Source organism: Lactuca saligna, chromosome 8 (genome assembly GCF_052625555.1).
Source record: "Lactuca saligna cultivar CGN05327 chromosome 8, ASM5262555v1, whole genome shotgun sequence".
Lineage (NCBI taxonomy): Eukaryota > Viridiplantae > Streptophyta > Magnoliopsida > Asterales > Asteraceae > Lactuca > Lactuca saligna.
In genome coordinates, this window is record NC_136424.1 from 280,473,041 (window position 1) to 280,490,085 (window position 17,045).

General features: G+C 34.3%; 1 protein-coding gene across 1 annotated transcript; it reads left to right on the top strand.

The window, feature by feature from the left end:
- Positions 1-14,917: 14,917 nt before the first annotated feature.
- On the top strand, positions 14,918-15,892 carry LOC145010692 (ubiquitin-conjugating enzyme E2-23 kDa-like; the record flags this gene model as incomplete). The annotated part of the gene is made up of 4 exons (XM_078969201.1): positions 14,918-14,949; positions 15,182-15,234; positions 15,366-15,494; positions 15,723-15,892. Coding segments are annotated over 4 exons (360 nt in total), but the record flags the coding sequence as incomplete, so codon positions are not given.
- Between the last annotated feature and the right edge of the window lie 1,153 nt (positions 15,893-17,045).

The window sequence follows — 17,045 nt, forward strand, 5'->3', positions numbered from 1 at the left end:
TGTATCCGAGCGGGGTTCGAAGCCAGGAGGGGCCTGGGACAACGGGCGAGGACCAGAGTCAGCAGGGCCGTTGTACTGGGCGGGGCCCGAGGTAGGGGCGAGGCCCAAAATAGTGGGCGTGGCCTAGTATATGTTGTATGTGTTTGTGCAGGGTATGTGGTAGGTTGGGCAACTCACTAAGCTTCGTGCTTACAATTTTCAGTTTTAGTTTTAGGTACTTCCGGTAGTGGAGGGAAGAGCTCGGGGTGATCGCATGGCACACACCATTGATTAGTCAGCCTGGGATGTTTTACTCTGATAATGAAATATGTTTTGGAATTGATACTCTTAATTTATGTTATGACTTATGATATGTTTTTATGAATATGGATTTGATAATGATTTAAAGAAAAATTTTTGGTACGGATATTTGGGACGTTACAACCTTTCTCAAATAAGGGACCTATCTTGACAAAACTTCACACTTCCATAGATTCCTCAATATCATTCTATTTCCAATTCACCTTGTATCCACGGAAAGGTGATGAGAATCCCTACGCTTCTAACAACTTGTCACAGCCCCGAGGCTCCCTCATGCCTAGGTTGCAGCCCACGAACCCTAATCACGGATGATCTGAAACACGATGTTACACGACACCTTTGTCGCATCCTTTTTGTTAGCCCTATACTCAACTCTTTGTTCATCAGAATCCTTGGTTTCATCTATCTTCTTGAGTTCTTTTTCGAGGATGTTTTCTTTCTCCTCATACCGCAGGGCCATTCGATTGTTGTGAATCCAATCATTGAAATTGGATCCATCGAAGGTGACCCTCCCACAAATGTTCAAAAGAGAAAAGGAGCTTGAGGAGTTGGAGTTCGAGCCAAAAGCGTTGTTTGAGCCAGACATCTGAAAAAGAAAAGAAAAAAACTTTTGATTAGATAAAGAATCCTTAATATAACACCCAAATGAAATATTAATGCTAGGACCCAACACAATAATTTACAATTTGGAAGATGGATTTAGTAATCCAATTGCAAATTATTTGAAGGTAGGTAAATAACGATTTACCAATTCCACCACGAAAAACGAAATGAAGAATTAGGTTTTAAATGAAATAAAATTCCTAGATTCTTTTGAGATTCATTGAACTTTTCAATGGCATATTTAATCTCGATTATGCCCTTCAAGTTTGTGAATGGGATACCGTGGATCACAAACAAGGTGTGCATAACCATGCAAATTAGCTTGGCACTATCAATATCTTTTACCACCTAATCAATGTGCCGGTTAACCACACACTCTCCATTGGTCTATGGTAATTCTCAAGCTACCCTTTTCCACCATTGTTAGTCCAAGTTAGTGTCGGTTAACAATACATGCTCCACTAACGACTTGACAAGTCCAAAGTGCAATTTCATGGAGTAGCATCATTTTCACATTTTCCTAAAGTAACTAAGATTGATAATTTTGTAAAAACATTTAGTTACTTTATAATATTCATTATACTTATTAATGAGGAATTAATGTCATATCCTACCCGTTCTACTAACGACCCTCCATCAATCAAGGAAGCGGTGGGTGAAAGTGGACACTCATTCAACCGCCATTTTATAGGCGGTTTCCTTATACCCCCTTATAGATCAGCTTCGTGAATGATGCCTACTAACGGTAAGACTGACTTATGTTATATGTATATATATATATATATATATATATATATATATATATATATATATATATATAGATATATACACACACACATATATATTAATCTTTTAATATTATAACAGTATAAGGGTTGTATTTTAAACTTTTAAAACACTAGGCTTTTAGATTTTAATATTTGAAAATTAAAACTTTTAATCAAAATTTTAATTCCATAACTTGAGGGCAAATTTTTTAACTTTTCAAAACTTTTAGATCAAATTTTAAATAATTAAACTAATCACATAATTTTGAACATTATCTTAAAATTTGACCATTATCTTTCAATAAGATGAGGACATTCCAATAGCGGACCTTAGTGGAGCATTGGGGGTCCCGGGCCACTGCTTAATTTCCGGCACGTAGTGTAATTTTTTTTCTATTAGGTGCATCGGCTTGAAGTACGAGGGACACCCCTACTAAAACAGTCTGTGTCCGCCACTGGATATTCATTACCATATCAGAAAATTCAAATTTAAACAGTTAAAACAATTTAAGGTAACGATCCTTATCTAATTTAGGATAGAAATCTGAAAAATCTGCCAACAGACAAACCAACTCGTCGAGTTGGTCCAACTCGTCGATTTCATCTTAGAACCCGTCGAGTTCATCAGGCAGAGACCAAAAACGAATTTGATTTAGCTTTAAACATATTACAATTGCATCATTATAACAGTAATACACCCTAAGCTCTGATACCACTGATGGGTTTTGAGCACTACAACATTCCTATGGTGCACATGCAACCCTATTTGCTTTGGATCTAGGTTTTTCTTAAGTTATACATGCAAATTAATTTTCCAAAGCAAAACCCTAATCTAGCATATAAGAAAACAAAATCTAATCATATTAGGCTTTAGAAGAATACATTTCTTGTTAGTAGCTTGATCTTGACCTTCAAGAGCTTAATGCCTCAAGTGTTACACCTCTAATGGAGTTACAAACACCATTTAGCAAAGGATGAACAAGAGAGAGATGATGGAGGTGTAACACCCCCCCTCTGGCACGTATCACAATATTGTCCGTTTTGGGCCACTCGGCACGAGGATTTCCCAGGGGGTCACCCATCCCGGTACTACTCCCGCCCGAGCACGCTTAACTGCAGAGTTCTTATGGGATCTGCTGCCCTCACGGCTTTAAAACGCGTTGTGATAGGGAAGGTATCCACACCCCTTATAAGGAATGCTTAGTTCTCCTTCCCAGCCGATGTGGGATCAGATCTAACCCACTTTCACCCCCCATTATAGGGTTCGACGTCCCTGTCGAACACATCGACCCGTGCCCTAGCTCTGATACCAACTTGTAACGACCCAAAAATCACGATCAAAAATTTCTTTAAAAGCATTACTAGAATCATATTTATCAAAACTGTATCATAAGTCATAACATAAATTCTCGAGTATTAATTCAAAACATAATATCATTATCAGAGTCGAACATTCCCAGGCTAACTGACTACGGTGTGTGCACTGCAATCTCCCCGAGCTCCTCTTTTGAAAACTGGGTACCTGAAACCAAAACTAAAAACCGTAAGCACGAAGCTTAGTGAGCTCCCCCAATCTAACACATACCATACAAAAACATATAAAGCACATACTGGGCCTTGCCCACTGCATCGGACCAATGTCCGGACTAACTGGGGCCTTGCCCCCCACATCGGACCGAAGTCCGGAAACTGACTGGGACCTTGTCCCCTGCATCGGACCGAAGTCCGGACTAACTAGGGCCTTGCCCCCTGCATCGGACCGAAGTCCGGAGACTGACTGGGACCTTGTCCCCTGCATCGGACCGAAGTCCGGGCTAACTGGGGCCTTGCCCCCTGCATCGGACCGAAGTTCGGAAACTGACTGGGACCTTGTCCCCTGCATCGGATCGAAGTCCGGGCTAACTGGGGCCTTGCCCCCTGCATCGGACCGAAGTCCGGGCTAACTGATTGAACATAGCATAGCATAACATATCAACTAGCATGAACACGTATACTGCATACCACATCGGACCGTAGCCCGGAACACATAACACATAACACATAAAACATAGCACATAAATCCTGTCTGAGCCACGAAGGCATCAAACATACTAACTACTGCATCGGGCCGAAGTCCGGAAACTACTGCTAACTGGACGGGCCGGCATTGTGGCCTTAGACCCGTCCCTACTGGAAGGAAACTCACCTGAACTGCGGAGCCCTACTGATAAATCTCTGGCTGCTACTCGACAATCCCCTGATCCGCTGATCCTGCAGCTCTCCGAGCTATCAATATACATATAACACTTAGTTTGACAGTCAACTAAGTCAACTCTGGTCAAAGTCAACCTTCCAGGTCAACCCTACTCGCCGAGTCTTCCTAAAGACTCGCCGAGTTCATAAGCTCAGGGTCTTTCTTATTCGCGACCCGACTCGCCGAGTCAGTCCATGACTCGCCGAGTCCAACAAGTTCCAAGTCATGTCCTGTCCAACTCGCTAAGTCACCACCCGACTCACTGATTCGGGTCTCGACTCGAAGGGTTCAGGGTTTTCGCGATCTGACTCGCCGAGTCCAAGAACAGACTCGCCGAGTCCTAGACAATCTTCAACCCACTCGTCGGGTTGCTCATCCAACTCGCCGAGTCCATGCCTAACTTCATCCGACTCGACGAGTTGTTCATCCTACTCGTCGAGTTCCTCCTCATCTTCAAGCTACTCGCCGAGTCCACTCGAAGGACTCGCCGAGTCCATTCGGTTCTACATACATGCAGAGGACCTGTGAGTCATGCATGGACTCTAAACTGTAGATCCACTCTTTTAAGGTCTATTCCTTACGTAAAGTTGCAAACTTTACGTGTAGAGAAGGAGATCTAGGCAAGATACGCCATTAACTCGGGTGTAAGGCCAAGGGACTTCAAAATCGACACAATGACTGATACTTTATGCTTCTCCAGGCCCTAAAACACTTGAATCTGAAGTAGCAACTCCTGATCCGGCTTCTAACCCAAAATAATAACATTATGGCAAAAGAGCCCCAACAACCACACATAGATCTAGGTGCAAAAAGGGTCCAGGAACTAGTTTATTACCTCAAAGTGCTCAAAATGAACTCACAATCCCAGATCTATAGCTCCTTGTTGCTCCTCCAAGTTCCTTCTTCCTTTTCCAAGCTTTAAAGCACCTTCCAAGGCTCAACTAAGAGATATGATGGCTAGGGTTTGATATCCAGGGCTAAAGAGGCAGTAAGGAACCCTGGGAAGAAGATTAAGACATTTATATAGGCCCCAAGTCCCGAATTTAGGGTTTTCCACGCACAGACCAGACTCGCCGAGTCACCCTGGTCGACTCGCCGAGTCGGTCGCTTACTCCCCGACCCGGATCCCGCTCGGACTCGCCGAGTCCCTCCTTAGACTCGCCGAGTCGACCCCTAAACTTAGGGTTTTCTTTCCTTTCTTGGTCTTCGAAACTTTGGGTGTTAGAGTTAGGGCACGGGTCGATGTGTTCGACAGGGACGTCGAACCCTATAATGGGGGGTGAAAGTGGGTTAGATCTGATCCCACATCGGCTTGGAAGGAGAACGAAACATTTCCTTATAAAGGGATGTAGATACCTTCCTTGTCACAACGCGTTTTAAAGCCGTGAGGGCAGCAGATCCCATAAGAACTCTGCAGTTAAGCGTGCTCGGGCGGGAGTACTACCAGGATGGGTGACCCCCTGGGAAGTCCTCGTGCCGAGTGGCCCAAAGCGGACAATATTGTGATACGTGCCAGAGGGGGGTGTTACAGGAGGCTTCTTGGATTCGACTAGGGTTCACTAAGAATGAATAGGGCTAAAAACCTTAAGCCTAAGGTTCCTTATATAGTTGTGCTGCTACTAGTATTTTCAACTGGAAACCCTAATTCCCTTGCTTAGGCCCTAAGCAATCCACAGACCCCCATATGATACGCCTTGGACAAAAACTCTATGGGCTTACCATAGATTTTCGTCCACCCCTTATCAATAGGGTCCATTAGCCGAAACTACAACTATCACTAATTTACATAATCAGTCTCCGTTCTTTTAATCAGTCTCATCACTAAATTAATTGCAAATTTATTTCTGATCAAAACTAATTAAATAATATGATTTCTCAATTAATATATTATTCGTATAATATATTAATAAATCATTTATCAACATCTTTCTCCATAATTCACCCTAACAAATTGCTACAGTGAAAGAAACCCAAAAGGACCATGCTACTATCAGATCAAGTACATACCAATTATAGTTATGGGCTTAGACACTTAATCCAACAGTGACTTCCTTGGGATACGTATGGATCATGTGCTTTCAATAGTATGGGCCCATACTACCTTCCACACCTACCCGTATTTGTCTCAACGATCATCATAACCGCCTAAACAAATACAACAACCAGGATATGCATACATCCTACCCTCTCCCTCTCAAGAGTGGCTACACATTCTCCTATAACTTACCACCCACGCAAATACTCACTGATGAAACTTCCACCAATCCTATAGCACTCGCATGTGCTAATCATACATAACACCGGATCCTATAGATAGTCGAATATTTGATTCTACCCAAAGCCCACAACCAAACAAAGAACAGGAAATAAGGCCAAACCAAACATTCTCAGGCTATAAAAATCTTAGTTATGTATAATCGTGCTGCATACACTAAGAAACTACAGTACTGATGTAAATTCCATGCAAGAAATAACTCTAAGTTATCAAGCATAATACATCAGATAGTTTTATCATGTAATTCCTAAAGATCCCTAGCATATCACTAGCATGTTGTTCTACCATAAATATCATATCCAATAACAGTGTGGTAACTTGGGGTATACTTTCTGGCTCCGACTGATCGTACATCACATCCTCCTTGATTATTTTTGAAAATAATTTGAAATCATTTTTCTTTAAAACTTTTGAAGTTCCTTAGTTTGAGTCTAGATTCACATGGACGCAATAAGAAGCGTGTTTGTTTTTTAACATCTACATGCTACTGCAGATATTTAAAAATCAAAACAAATTGATTTTATACACAAAATATATTTTTTTAATAGCGAAAATTTAGTAATCTACGACATTTCAACAAGATTTTAGTATATTTCAGCTACATAATAATAATAATGCTATTTCAGCAAAAATAATGATACTTTAGTAAGAAAATTATCATTATTCAATATCAAAAAATAATAATTCAGGAAGAATAAACAAAAAAAACAAAAAAAGAATATGAAATAAGAATTCAGCAACATATAATCAAGATTCATCAAGAAAAAAAAAAGAGGTTGGAAGAGGCAATACAAGTGTTGCCCCAAACAGAACACACATATGTTTTTTACTCCTAAGACTTCTAAACAACAAACAAATGCGAGATAAAAAGTGTTGCGTGTGTGCTGCGCCGCACAACAATAAGCGGTTTGAAGGGGTTTTTTTACAAAAGACAAACAACACCTAAAAGAGCGTGAGTCTTGCTTCCAATTTCATCATCTGACACTTCTGACCCTTACAGATTAGCACTATTTCGAATACGCTGAAAATCTCAACAATAATTATCTTATATATCATTCCGAAATTTAAAAAAAAAAAGATTAGATTAATTAGGCTGGAAGAGTGGTGTCACTGAAATCGCACCCATTCACTGCCACATAGGCGTTACATCACTTTTAACCACAAAAGTGTGGTTTTTTTTTTGTCACACCCAATGGGTGGTGCCACACTTTTGTTTTTTTGTTTTTTGTTTTTTTATAATTTAATTTAAATAAAACTTATTTTTCAATTAAAAAAACATAAGTTTTCATTACTTTAAAATAAAATAAAAAACATTACATTACATTACTTTAAAAAAATATGACATTAAAAAAATCCTACAAACTTACGAAAGAACACATCAAACGATTAAAACAACTTAAAAAAACACACAAATAAAATAACTAAAACATATTATATAAAGTTGTTCTCTGAGAACTCATCTTCCGAGTCATCCGAGAATCCAAATTAAGTTTAATGTGGTGAATCTCGTAAATGTGTTCCACCAAGTTCGTGCAAAGATTGTGAAATGTTTCAGTGCAATGTATCTCTGTTCTCCTGTTCATATACTCGTCGTCACCAATTTCTATTGGTTGTGTCTTGGGGATGGTTTCTTGCTCATCATATACATATATCACTCTTCCTTCGTCTTTAATAATTATATTATGCAATATGAGACATGTATACATGATTTCTTGAAGTTTTTCCTCACCGAAATAAATTGTTGATTTTTTCAATATGAACCAACGTTTCTTAAGAGCTCCAAATGCCCGCTCGGCATCCTTCTTAGCTCTTTCTTGAGCTCTCTTGAATTTTTTTCGTCTGGAACCATGTTGACATGTAAACAATCTAACAAACACAACATACTCATGATAGATCCCATCAACAAGATAATAACCATACTTATATGGCGTTCCATGCACTTCAAAAGAAGAATCTTGTGAAGATCTGTCATATATGTTGTTAAATATAGGTGAACGATTAAGAACGTTGATGCCATTAATCGAACCGAGAGAACCAAAAAAGCATGTCAAATCCACAGATCATGTGATGCCACCGCTTCAAGTATAACATTTGGGTGACCATGATCACCTCGGGTAAATTGACCAGGGTGTGAGGTAGGACAATTTTCCCATGCCCAGTTAATGAGCGTTCATGGTGTGAGGTAGGATAATTTTCCCATACTCAGGAAAGCCATATACGCTAGCATGATGAGCTTGCAATTGTAAGATGTCATTATATATAGGCTTACGTAAATATTTTGGACCATAAAACTGAATCCCAATTTTGCAAAAATAATGGAGACTATCTCGTGCAGTCCTAGCAGACATTCTAAAACTCTCGTCCAATGCATCAAGCGTGATGTCATATGCTAATTGATGAAGTGTGGCTATGTATTTTTGTAAGGAAGTGAAACCGAGTGTACCTCTAACATTGGAGCGTTGTTGGAAAAAATTGCACTCCCTCGTTACATCTTCAACTATACGCTTGTATAAACATTTGAACATTTTGAAGTGGTTACGAAAGTAGTACCTTTGATAAGTGGCATTCTCGTGAAAGTAGTCTTGTATCAAACGTTTGGTTGGCTTCTTCACGATTTTTGTAAATATATCTTCCTGTTCTCCATTGAGAACTATCGGCTGTGTTATTGCATAAAGTGTCATACGTTTGTTCTGCCATTTAAGCACAAACAAATAACAACATAAAAAATAACTTGAAATTCTTCAGAATATGGTATTTTCTAATAATTTGGAGAGAGAAAGCTATAGAAAAATCTAAAATTTTGGTTTTTGTTTGAACAAATAAAGGTAAAATGTTTAACTTTTTGACCGTTCAACAGTCAATTTTCCTATTCACCAATCACAAAATGCGGCAAAAAGGGAGAGGTGCGGCCAAACTGCACCCAAGACTGTATAAGGGGGGTGTTCCTACTACTCCACTCCCCACAGTCTTATAACCACTAAATTTTGCCGATTAGCAGCTTAGATTTTTGAGTTTCTACTTGATGCTACTTAGACCATCTGATATACTTGTCACGAACCATTTCGTGATCTACGTGGCCATTAACCACGAATGTGAACACCATCCGAGATGTTTGTGGTGGTTAGTGGTAAAGAATTTTGGTAGTCAATTGTGGTAAGGAACACAGACCATCACGCCTAATCAATTTGTTTCTCTCTCTATTTTTCTCTATCTCTCTCTACATTTTAATTATTTAAATATATTTTTTAATTTTATTAATAAAAAAATAAAAGGGATATAGTGGTGAGTATCCCAACCTGTTAGTGGTTGAATGTGGTGATAAGTTGATACCCATCACTATAATGGTTGGTGGTGAGTATAACGGATGATTATATATATATACATATATATATATATATATATATATATATATATATATATATATATATATATATATATATATATATATATACACACACACACATATATATATATATATATATATATATATATATATATATATATATATATATATATATATATATAGGGTGAGGTTCAATAGAGAACCATAAATAACCAACGAACTAAAGAACCAATCGTGAGCATCGGAAATCATAACGATCAACGGCCAAGGAAATAGATGTACACTTTTACATTGGACGCACACACAGCGGATTATACCAAAAAACTCACCCTTTACAAAAAAAAACCTACCACTATTTTTCGTTTAAAATTTTTTTAGGCCATGCTTTTATCAAAAAAAAAAAAAAAAACTGAATATATCATTATTCATGATTTTTCGTCTTCTTTCCATAGAGATCCATGATGATATATAAAAAACGAACTTTTTTTTCCGAAGAAAACCCACTTCATTTTCTTTAATAAAAAAAGTTAAGGTCTATTTTTATAGAAAAAAATTTATAAATATATCAAAATTCATATTTTTTGTACTTTTTAAACATAGATTCATACTCATGTTAAAAAAAAAAAAAACAATATTTCAGTTCAGATTCACATTGTGAACTTGTTCAGATTCATATTGTAAATCTATTCAAATTCATATTGTGAACCTCCTCAGATTCACAGTGTGTATAATAATAAATCAGATTCACAGTGTGCATCTGAACTGATCGGAGCATTTTAACATTGTGAATGTTAAAATTTGAAATATTTACAGTTTAGATTCACAACGTGAATCTACACTAATCAAAGGTTTTTTTTTTTTTTTTTTTTTTGTGAACCTTATCAGATTCACAATGTGAATCTGAACTATTCGAAATTTTTCATATTGTGAATGTTAAAAATTGAAATATTTACAATTTAGATTCACAGTGTGAATCTACACTGTTCGAGGTTGTTTTTTTTAATCGGCATTGATGTTTATTAATAGAGTACAAACAATTAATATTTTTGGTATAGTTAGTTTTTTTTTTTTTTGTTAAAAAAAACTTAAATATTGAAAAAAAAAAATAAGAAACTTAAGTGGGTTTTTTTCGAAAAAAAATTCAATTTTTATATATCATCATTAATCTCTATGGAAAACGGATGAAAAATCGTGAACAACGGTATATTCAGATTTTTTTCGATAAAAAACTTGGCCTAAAAAAAATTTAAATGGAAAAAAGGAAGTGAGTTTCTTTATAATCCGGTACATGCGCGTCCATTATAAAAATTTACAACCTTTCCTTTTTCATTTGAGACCACTTATATTTTGTGATACCGTGAGAAACATTTTTTTATTTTATTTTTATTTTTTTTAGTTAATTCAAGTTCCGAAAAAATATTTAAAAAAAAAGAATTTTTAGATTTTTTCATTTATTTTGCATTTTAAAATTATTTTTTAGAATATGTACAGTGTAATATTCTATTAGAATATTTCACGTAATTTTAAAAAGAAAAACGGGTTTTCTTTTTTGTTTTTTTTAGTTAATTCAAGTTCCGAAAATAATATTTAAAAAAGAATTTTTAGATTTTTCCATTTATTTTGCATTTTAAAATTATTTTTTAGAATATGTACAATGTAATATTCTATTAATATATTTCACATATTTTTCAAAAAAAAAAGGGATTTTTTTTTATTGTTTTTTAGTTTTTTAATTTTTTTAGTTAATTCAAGTTCCAAAAATAATATTTAATTTTTTTTGATTTTTCCATTTATTTTGCATTTTAAAATTATTTTTTAGAATATATCATTGTAATATTCTATTAGAATATTTCACGTATTTTTAAAAAAAAAACGGGATTTTTTATTTATTTATTTATTATTTTTTTGTTTTTTTTAGTTAATTAAAGTTCCGAAAATATACTTAAAAAATTTTTTTTGGATTTTTTTCATTTATTTTGCATTTTAAAATTACTTTTAAATTTGGTCTCACGATCTCATAAAATTAAAATGGTCTCAAATAAATCTGAACATATATATATATATATATATATATATATATATATATATATATATATATATATATATATATATATATATATATATATATATATATATATATATATATATATATGAGAAAAGTGAATATACCTAACAACCTTATATAAGCTTAGGTACCTAACTCCATAATACCAAATCGGTTTTTATCATATTTACATTGTAATTGCTTAAGGTTCTTAAACTTCAACCTCATAACTTTATTACTTCCAAAATCTTTGGACTTTCACCAATATCTTTCTTTTACATCACGTATTTGTATCGAATACCGCCTGATAGGCTTTATATCCTACCGCTACAAATGAAATGATGTAGGAGAAATATAATAATGAATTTCCAAATTTTTTTGAAGTAAATCAAGTTTATGGATAAAGTTTAAGAACCTTTCATGATTGCAATGAAAATTTAATGCAAAATGACCTAGTTTGATGAGGTTAGGTATCTAAGCTTATATAAGATTGTTAGGTATATTCACTTTTTATATATATATATATATATATATATATATATATATATATATATATATATATATATATATATATATATATATATATATATATATATATGTGTGTGTGTGTGTAAAATTTTGTGCTACACAATTTCTTTTCCACCCATGAGCGAATATAACTTTAAACTAAAAGGTTTGGGAGTTGGGACATACTTGTTGGCTCCCGGTTGTTTTATAGCAAATCCAACTATAAAGTTGCAAGTATGTGATATAGATTCAAATAATAATATAATTTTCAAAAACGTCATGGTGATATATGTGAGAAAAACTAAAGGTCCAATTCTGCTACATAATTATGGATTGAATTCATTTTGTTGCGGATTTGCATAAATATGGTAATCTTATAAAATAATATTTTATCTTAATTTTGTTTTTATTTTAGATTAGGTAAATATTGATAAAAGTTTATAAATTCTGTTTTACTGGTAAATAAAATCAATTTATTTATTTATTTATTATTATTATTATTATTATTATTATTTTGTAATTTTAATTTTATTATTATTATTATTATTTTTATTATGTTGTAATTGAACCTTTGGTACCGGTTAGTAGTTACAATTTTGTTCAATTTCAAGGTTACTACAAACAATAACAAATTTCTATGGTTAATTTTTAAACAAAATATCAATTGTGACTTTTTTGTTAATAAACCAAAATATAGGTAAATTCTTTTAATAGATAGTGTTTTTTAACCTCCAGTTTTATTTAGTTTAAGATTAAGTTATAATCTATTTTTGTTGAAACAAGTATTACAATGTTTTTGGTTTTTACTTGGTTGAAATATTTTCATGTGGGTTGGTGTGTATAGAAAACACAATTAAAACTAAGATGATATGTAGATGCATTTTTTTGCCAATCGCAAAAAAATGTTTTTAGACGATTATGAAACCATTGTTGACATTAGTAACCATTATGAAAATTCAAGAGAGAAAGAAAACCTTATAACGTCTGTTGTTTAGAATTTTAAAACCGTAGGCCTGTTAGTATCAATGTGGTATATTGTAATGTATGTTCTATATAAATTACGAATATTAATTGTTGAGTTATTGCAAGAGTAGAGCTTATGTGTCATGCAGCTAAGACTATTTTACATCTTCTCTATCAATCTATGAATGTAATCTTCAAAAGAATTGGTTTACCATACAAAAAGACTTAGCAGTGCATCTTATTGTCCGTTTGTCTTATTATTCGTTGTATCGTGATAACTAAGTTCTAATATATTAAAATTTATTTATGGATTAATTAATACACTACTTTCAATCAAGTACTTGATATGTGGATGTATATCATATATACTATTAATTGTTAAAAAGATGGTGAACAGGAAACTTTGTAAATTTTCATTTTTGCTACTTTTTCCCTTCAATTACTACTTTGGCCACAACCCATTATTCTTTTAAAAGGTAATATTTTAGTTTTCAGACCGCCTTAAAAATTAGATCATCATTATCTTTTACACCGCCTAAAGATATTCTAGACATTGTCTTCTAATTTCCGTTTGCAATTCTCGGTTTCAGTGTATATCGAACCATCGTCTCCACCCCGAGAAGCAACTCTACCAACAACGAAGACAGCAAACGTCAGTGTGGACACACTTCCCTTCTTCTACAAGAGGAACCATGAAGACAACACCCATGTGCCTCCACTGCTTTCACCATCATTCGACTGATACAAGGTAAATTCATCTGTCTTTTTTCTATTTTAAAGTCTTCTTTTTAATTTATTGAAGGTCCATTTTAATTTTTTGGGTTTACGTTTTCCTATGTTTGGTTAAATTGATTTTTTTTTCTTCAATCTGTTTTCATGCTTTCTTCCTGTTGTTGTTTGGATTTTTCTGATGTTGTTTGGATGCCTCTTTCTTTGATTTGTGTTTTCTGTTAGGGTTTTGATTTGGGGTTCCGGATTTCTCTATCCTAATTAATACGGTTCTTTGTCTATCTTCTATTGTGTGTAGTTTCCCATGTCACTAACATCACTTCGACCCATCGAAAGAGAAATAACTTCTCGCTTTTAATCAAGTTTCTTTTCTCTAACACCTTTTCAGTGTTGGGTGTTCTTGATTAGGGGATACAAGCGATTTTACAGGCGACAATTGCTTGAAACATTAGATTATCTCAAGGATGATTGTTTGAAAATCAATTGCACTGTAGGAATGGTGGTTTCTGCAACAGATTGCCCCAGGTTACATTCATACAGACTCTAATGTCGGATCAAATTTCGGTATGTTGCTTGAAAATATGGAAGGTTGCGATGTTATCTTCAAAGTGGGTGATGAAAATGTTATGCTCATAAATTGGTGTTGGCTGCTAGATCCCCTATGTTTCGGTCTCAATTCTATCAACAAGAGAGAGATCATGATGACATTATTATCACTGATATGGAGCCTAAGGTTTTTGAGGTAATTACACTATCATTATGAGCACTTTTTTCGGGATTTAATAATTTAATCTATCACACAAATAACGGAAGTTGAATTATTAATTACACTTTTCTATTATGCAATAGGCGATGCTACACTTCATTTTACAGAGATGAACTTACAGATAAATTGGTGGCTTCAAGTTCATCTAGGGAACAAACTGTATTCAATACAGTAGTTGCCAAATTATTGGCTGCTGTTGATCGATATGATTTGACTAGACTCAAAAGGATATGTGAGTCACGTCTCTACAAGGGTATATTCATAATTTCATTTGGTAGAATTTTAGCATTGGCAGATAATCATCATGCTATGGAGCTTAAAGCTGTTTGCCTAAGATTATATCTCAAGCTCATAAATTTATAAAATTTTCTGTAATAACTAATAATCAATAAGGATTTTCACCCAAATTTCGATGAACTGTAAGTTTACTTTTCAGAATATTTTAGTTTTCATCTTCATCTTTCAACAAGTTACAATTATCATCCCTCTTTCTACAAATTGAACATGACATTTTTACTATGTTTGTCATGCATTGGACTAATGTCAATGGGACACAGACTCACTTTCTCACTTTCAATCTATTTTATGTACAAAAGATGTAAATGCCCCTATCATCTTCATTAACAACTGTAAATTATTGGTGATTTAAAGGTCTGGATCTATTTGCTTGGATGTCATCAACCAATCTTGGAGTCCAATGTTTGGTAATTTATAATTTGTTTTTCCAAAAATCTTGATTGTTATGTTTATAGTAGTGGAATGTATCTTTTGTATATAAGCTTTAACAATATGACAAAAAACTTAATTATTTAAAAAAAAAAGTTATTATCTACAGATCTTTTAAATGTATTTGAGGTTTTTCTTCCCCAACTTTTGCTATACCCAAATCCTTCAGACCTACTAAATGGTGATGCGGAATCTTTGATGATAAAGGACAAGGAGCAATATGAGAAGAAAGTGAAAGGTTCCTCTTTTTTTTTTCCATTTACTAGGGGCATTTTAGTAAATTTGTGATGCCGAATAACAATAATCAGTAAAAGGTCTTGAAGGAGATAGTGTTTGGATGTGCTTGAAGTTGTGATAAATAATAATATCACTATTTGATGGTGTTGAGTATTTGACAAATTTTTATAAGTTAAGATATTAATTAATGGAACAAGGGTATATAAGTAATTTGGGTTTATTGGTGTAGAATATTGTGAGCTATATGAAAAAAAGGAGAATATCAATGGCAACACACTTGGAGATGAAAGTGATGAAAATGAAAGCAATGAAGATATTAGTGATGGAAAAAGTGAATCAAGTGAAGAGGATGTTGCGGGAAATGCAGACCCATAAAGACTTAAATACCTCTGAACTCAAATATTATAAGATTTTTTCTTTGTTTAAAAATCTCCCACTCTTGATACAGGTTTTGTCACATAGTTTCTTGTAAAATTTAGACCAAAAAGCAGAGCCATTATGGTAAAATAGATATATAATTGGATATTAGCAAGGTCAAACCTCAGAAAGAGATCTTAATACATACTTCTCTTATTTTTATTTTCTTATAGTCGGATATAATTGCAGTCGGCTAAACGCCATCTTTTCCATGATGAGACACTCCCATCTTTCTTCAAAAGATTAGTCTGTTCACTTGATGGTTCATTTCTTTCTGTGGCTGCTGGTATGAGGTAAATTAACCATTTAATTTGACTATTTTGCCCTTGCCAATAGTTGGACCATTTTCCCCCTTCTAACAGTTGGACCATTTTACCCTTGTCAACGATTGTATCTTTTTTATGCTTTGTGTTTGAATTAAAAAGTCTATCTATATATCAGATTGCTTTTGATCATACATTCTCTCATTTTATTGATTGGTAATTTGCAGAAATTATGATTCATATTAACTTACTTGCTGTATGATTTTCATTGCGCGGCTTGGTGTTCATAAAGTGGTCTATCAGGCGTAGAAGCAAAACCTCATTTTTTCTTCTTCGAAAAAGAAGTATGCTTTTATGAAAATGCCCTCGTCAAACTTGCCATGTTATTTGTTTTCTATTTTTTTCATTTGATTAATAATTTGAATGGAACATAAGGAGAAACATAAGTACGTTGCTATTATGGATATCAACTTAAGTTTTTTTTATGCAGGGTTTAATCACAAAGGAGAGAGGTTGTATTAACTCAGCAGTTGCACCATTTGCTAAAGATATTGGAGAGCTTGAAGGTTTAGGACTCTATGAGTTGATCTCGTAGCTGTGAGACTCAAAGATCCACACTCTTGGTATGTATATGTTCTCTTTATTTTCTCCTCTCTTTCTCTCCGAGTTTGGTTAGCTAGATTCCTTTTATGGTCAAGAAGATAACAATCAGATTCGGATATTTGAAAGAGAAGTGATGCCTCTGATTCCTAGGGTGCTAAACGGCTCCAATGCCACTGTTTTCGCTTATGGAGCTACTGGTAGTGGAAAACCTTTTACAATGCAGGTTTGTGTTATTCTCTTCTTGATTAATTTTGATCCCCTGATTCGTT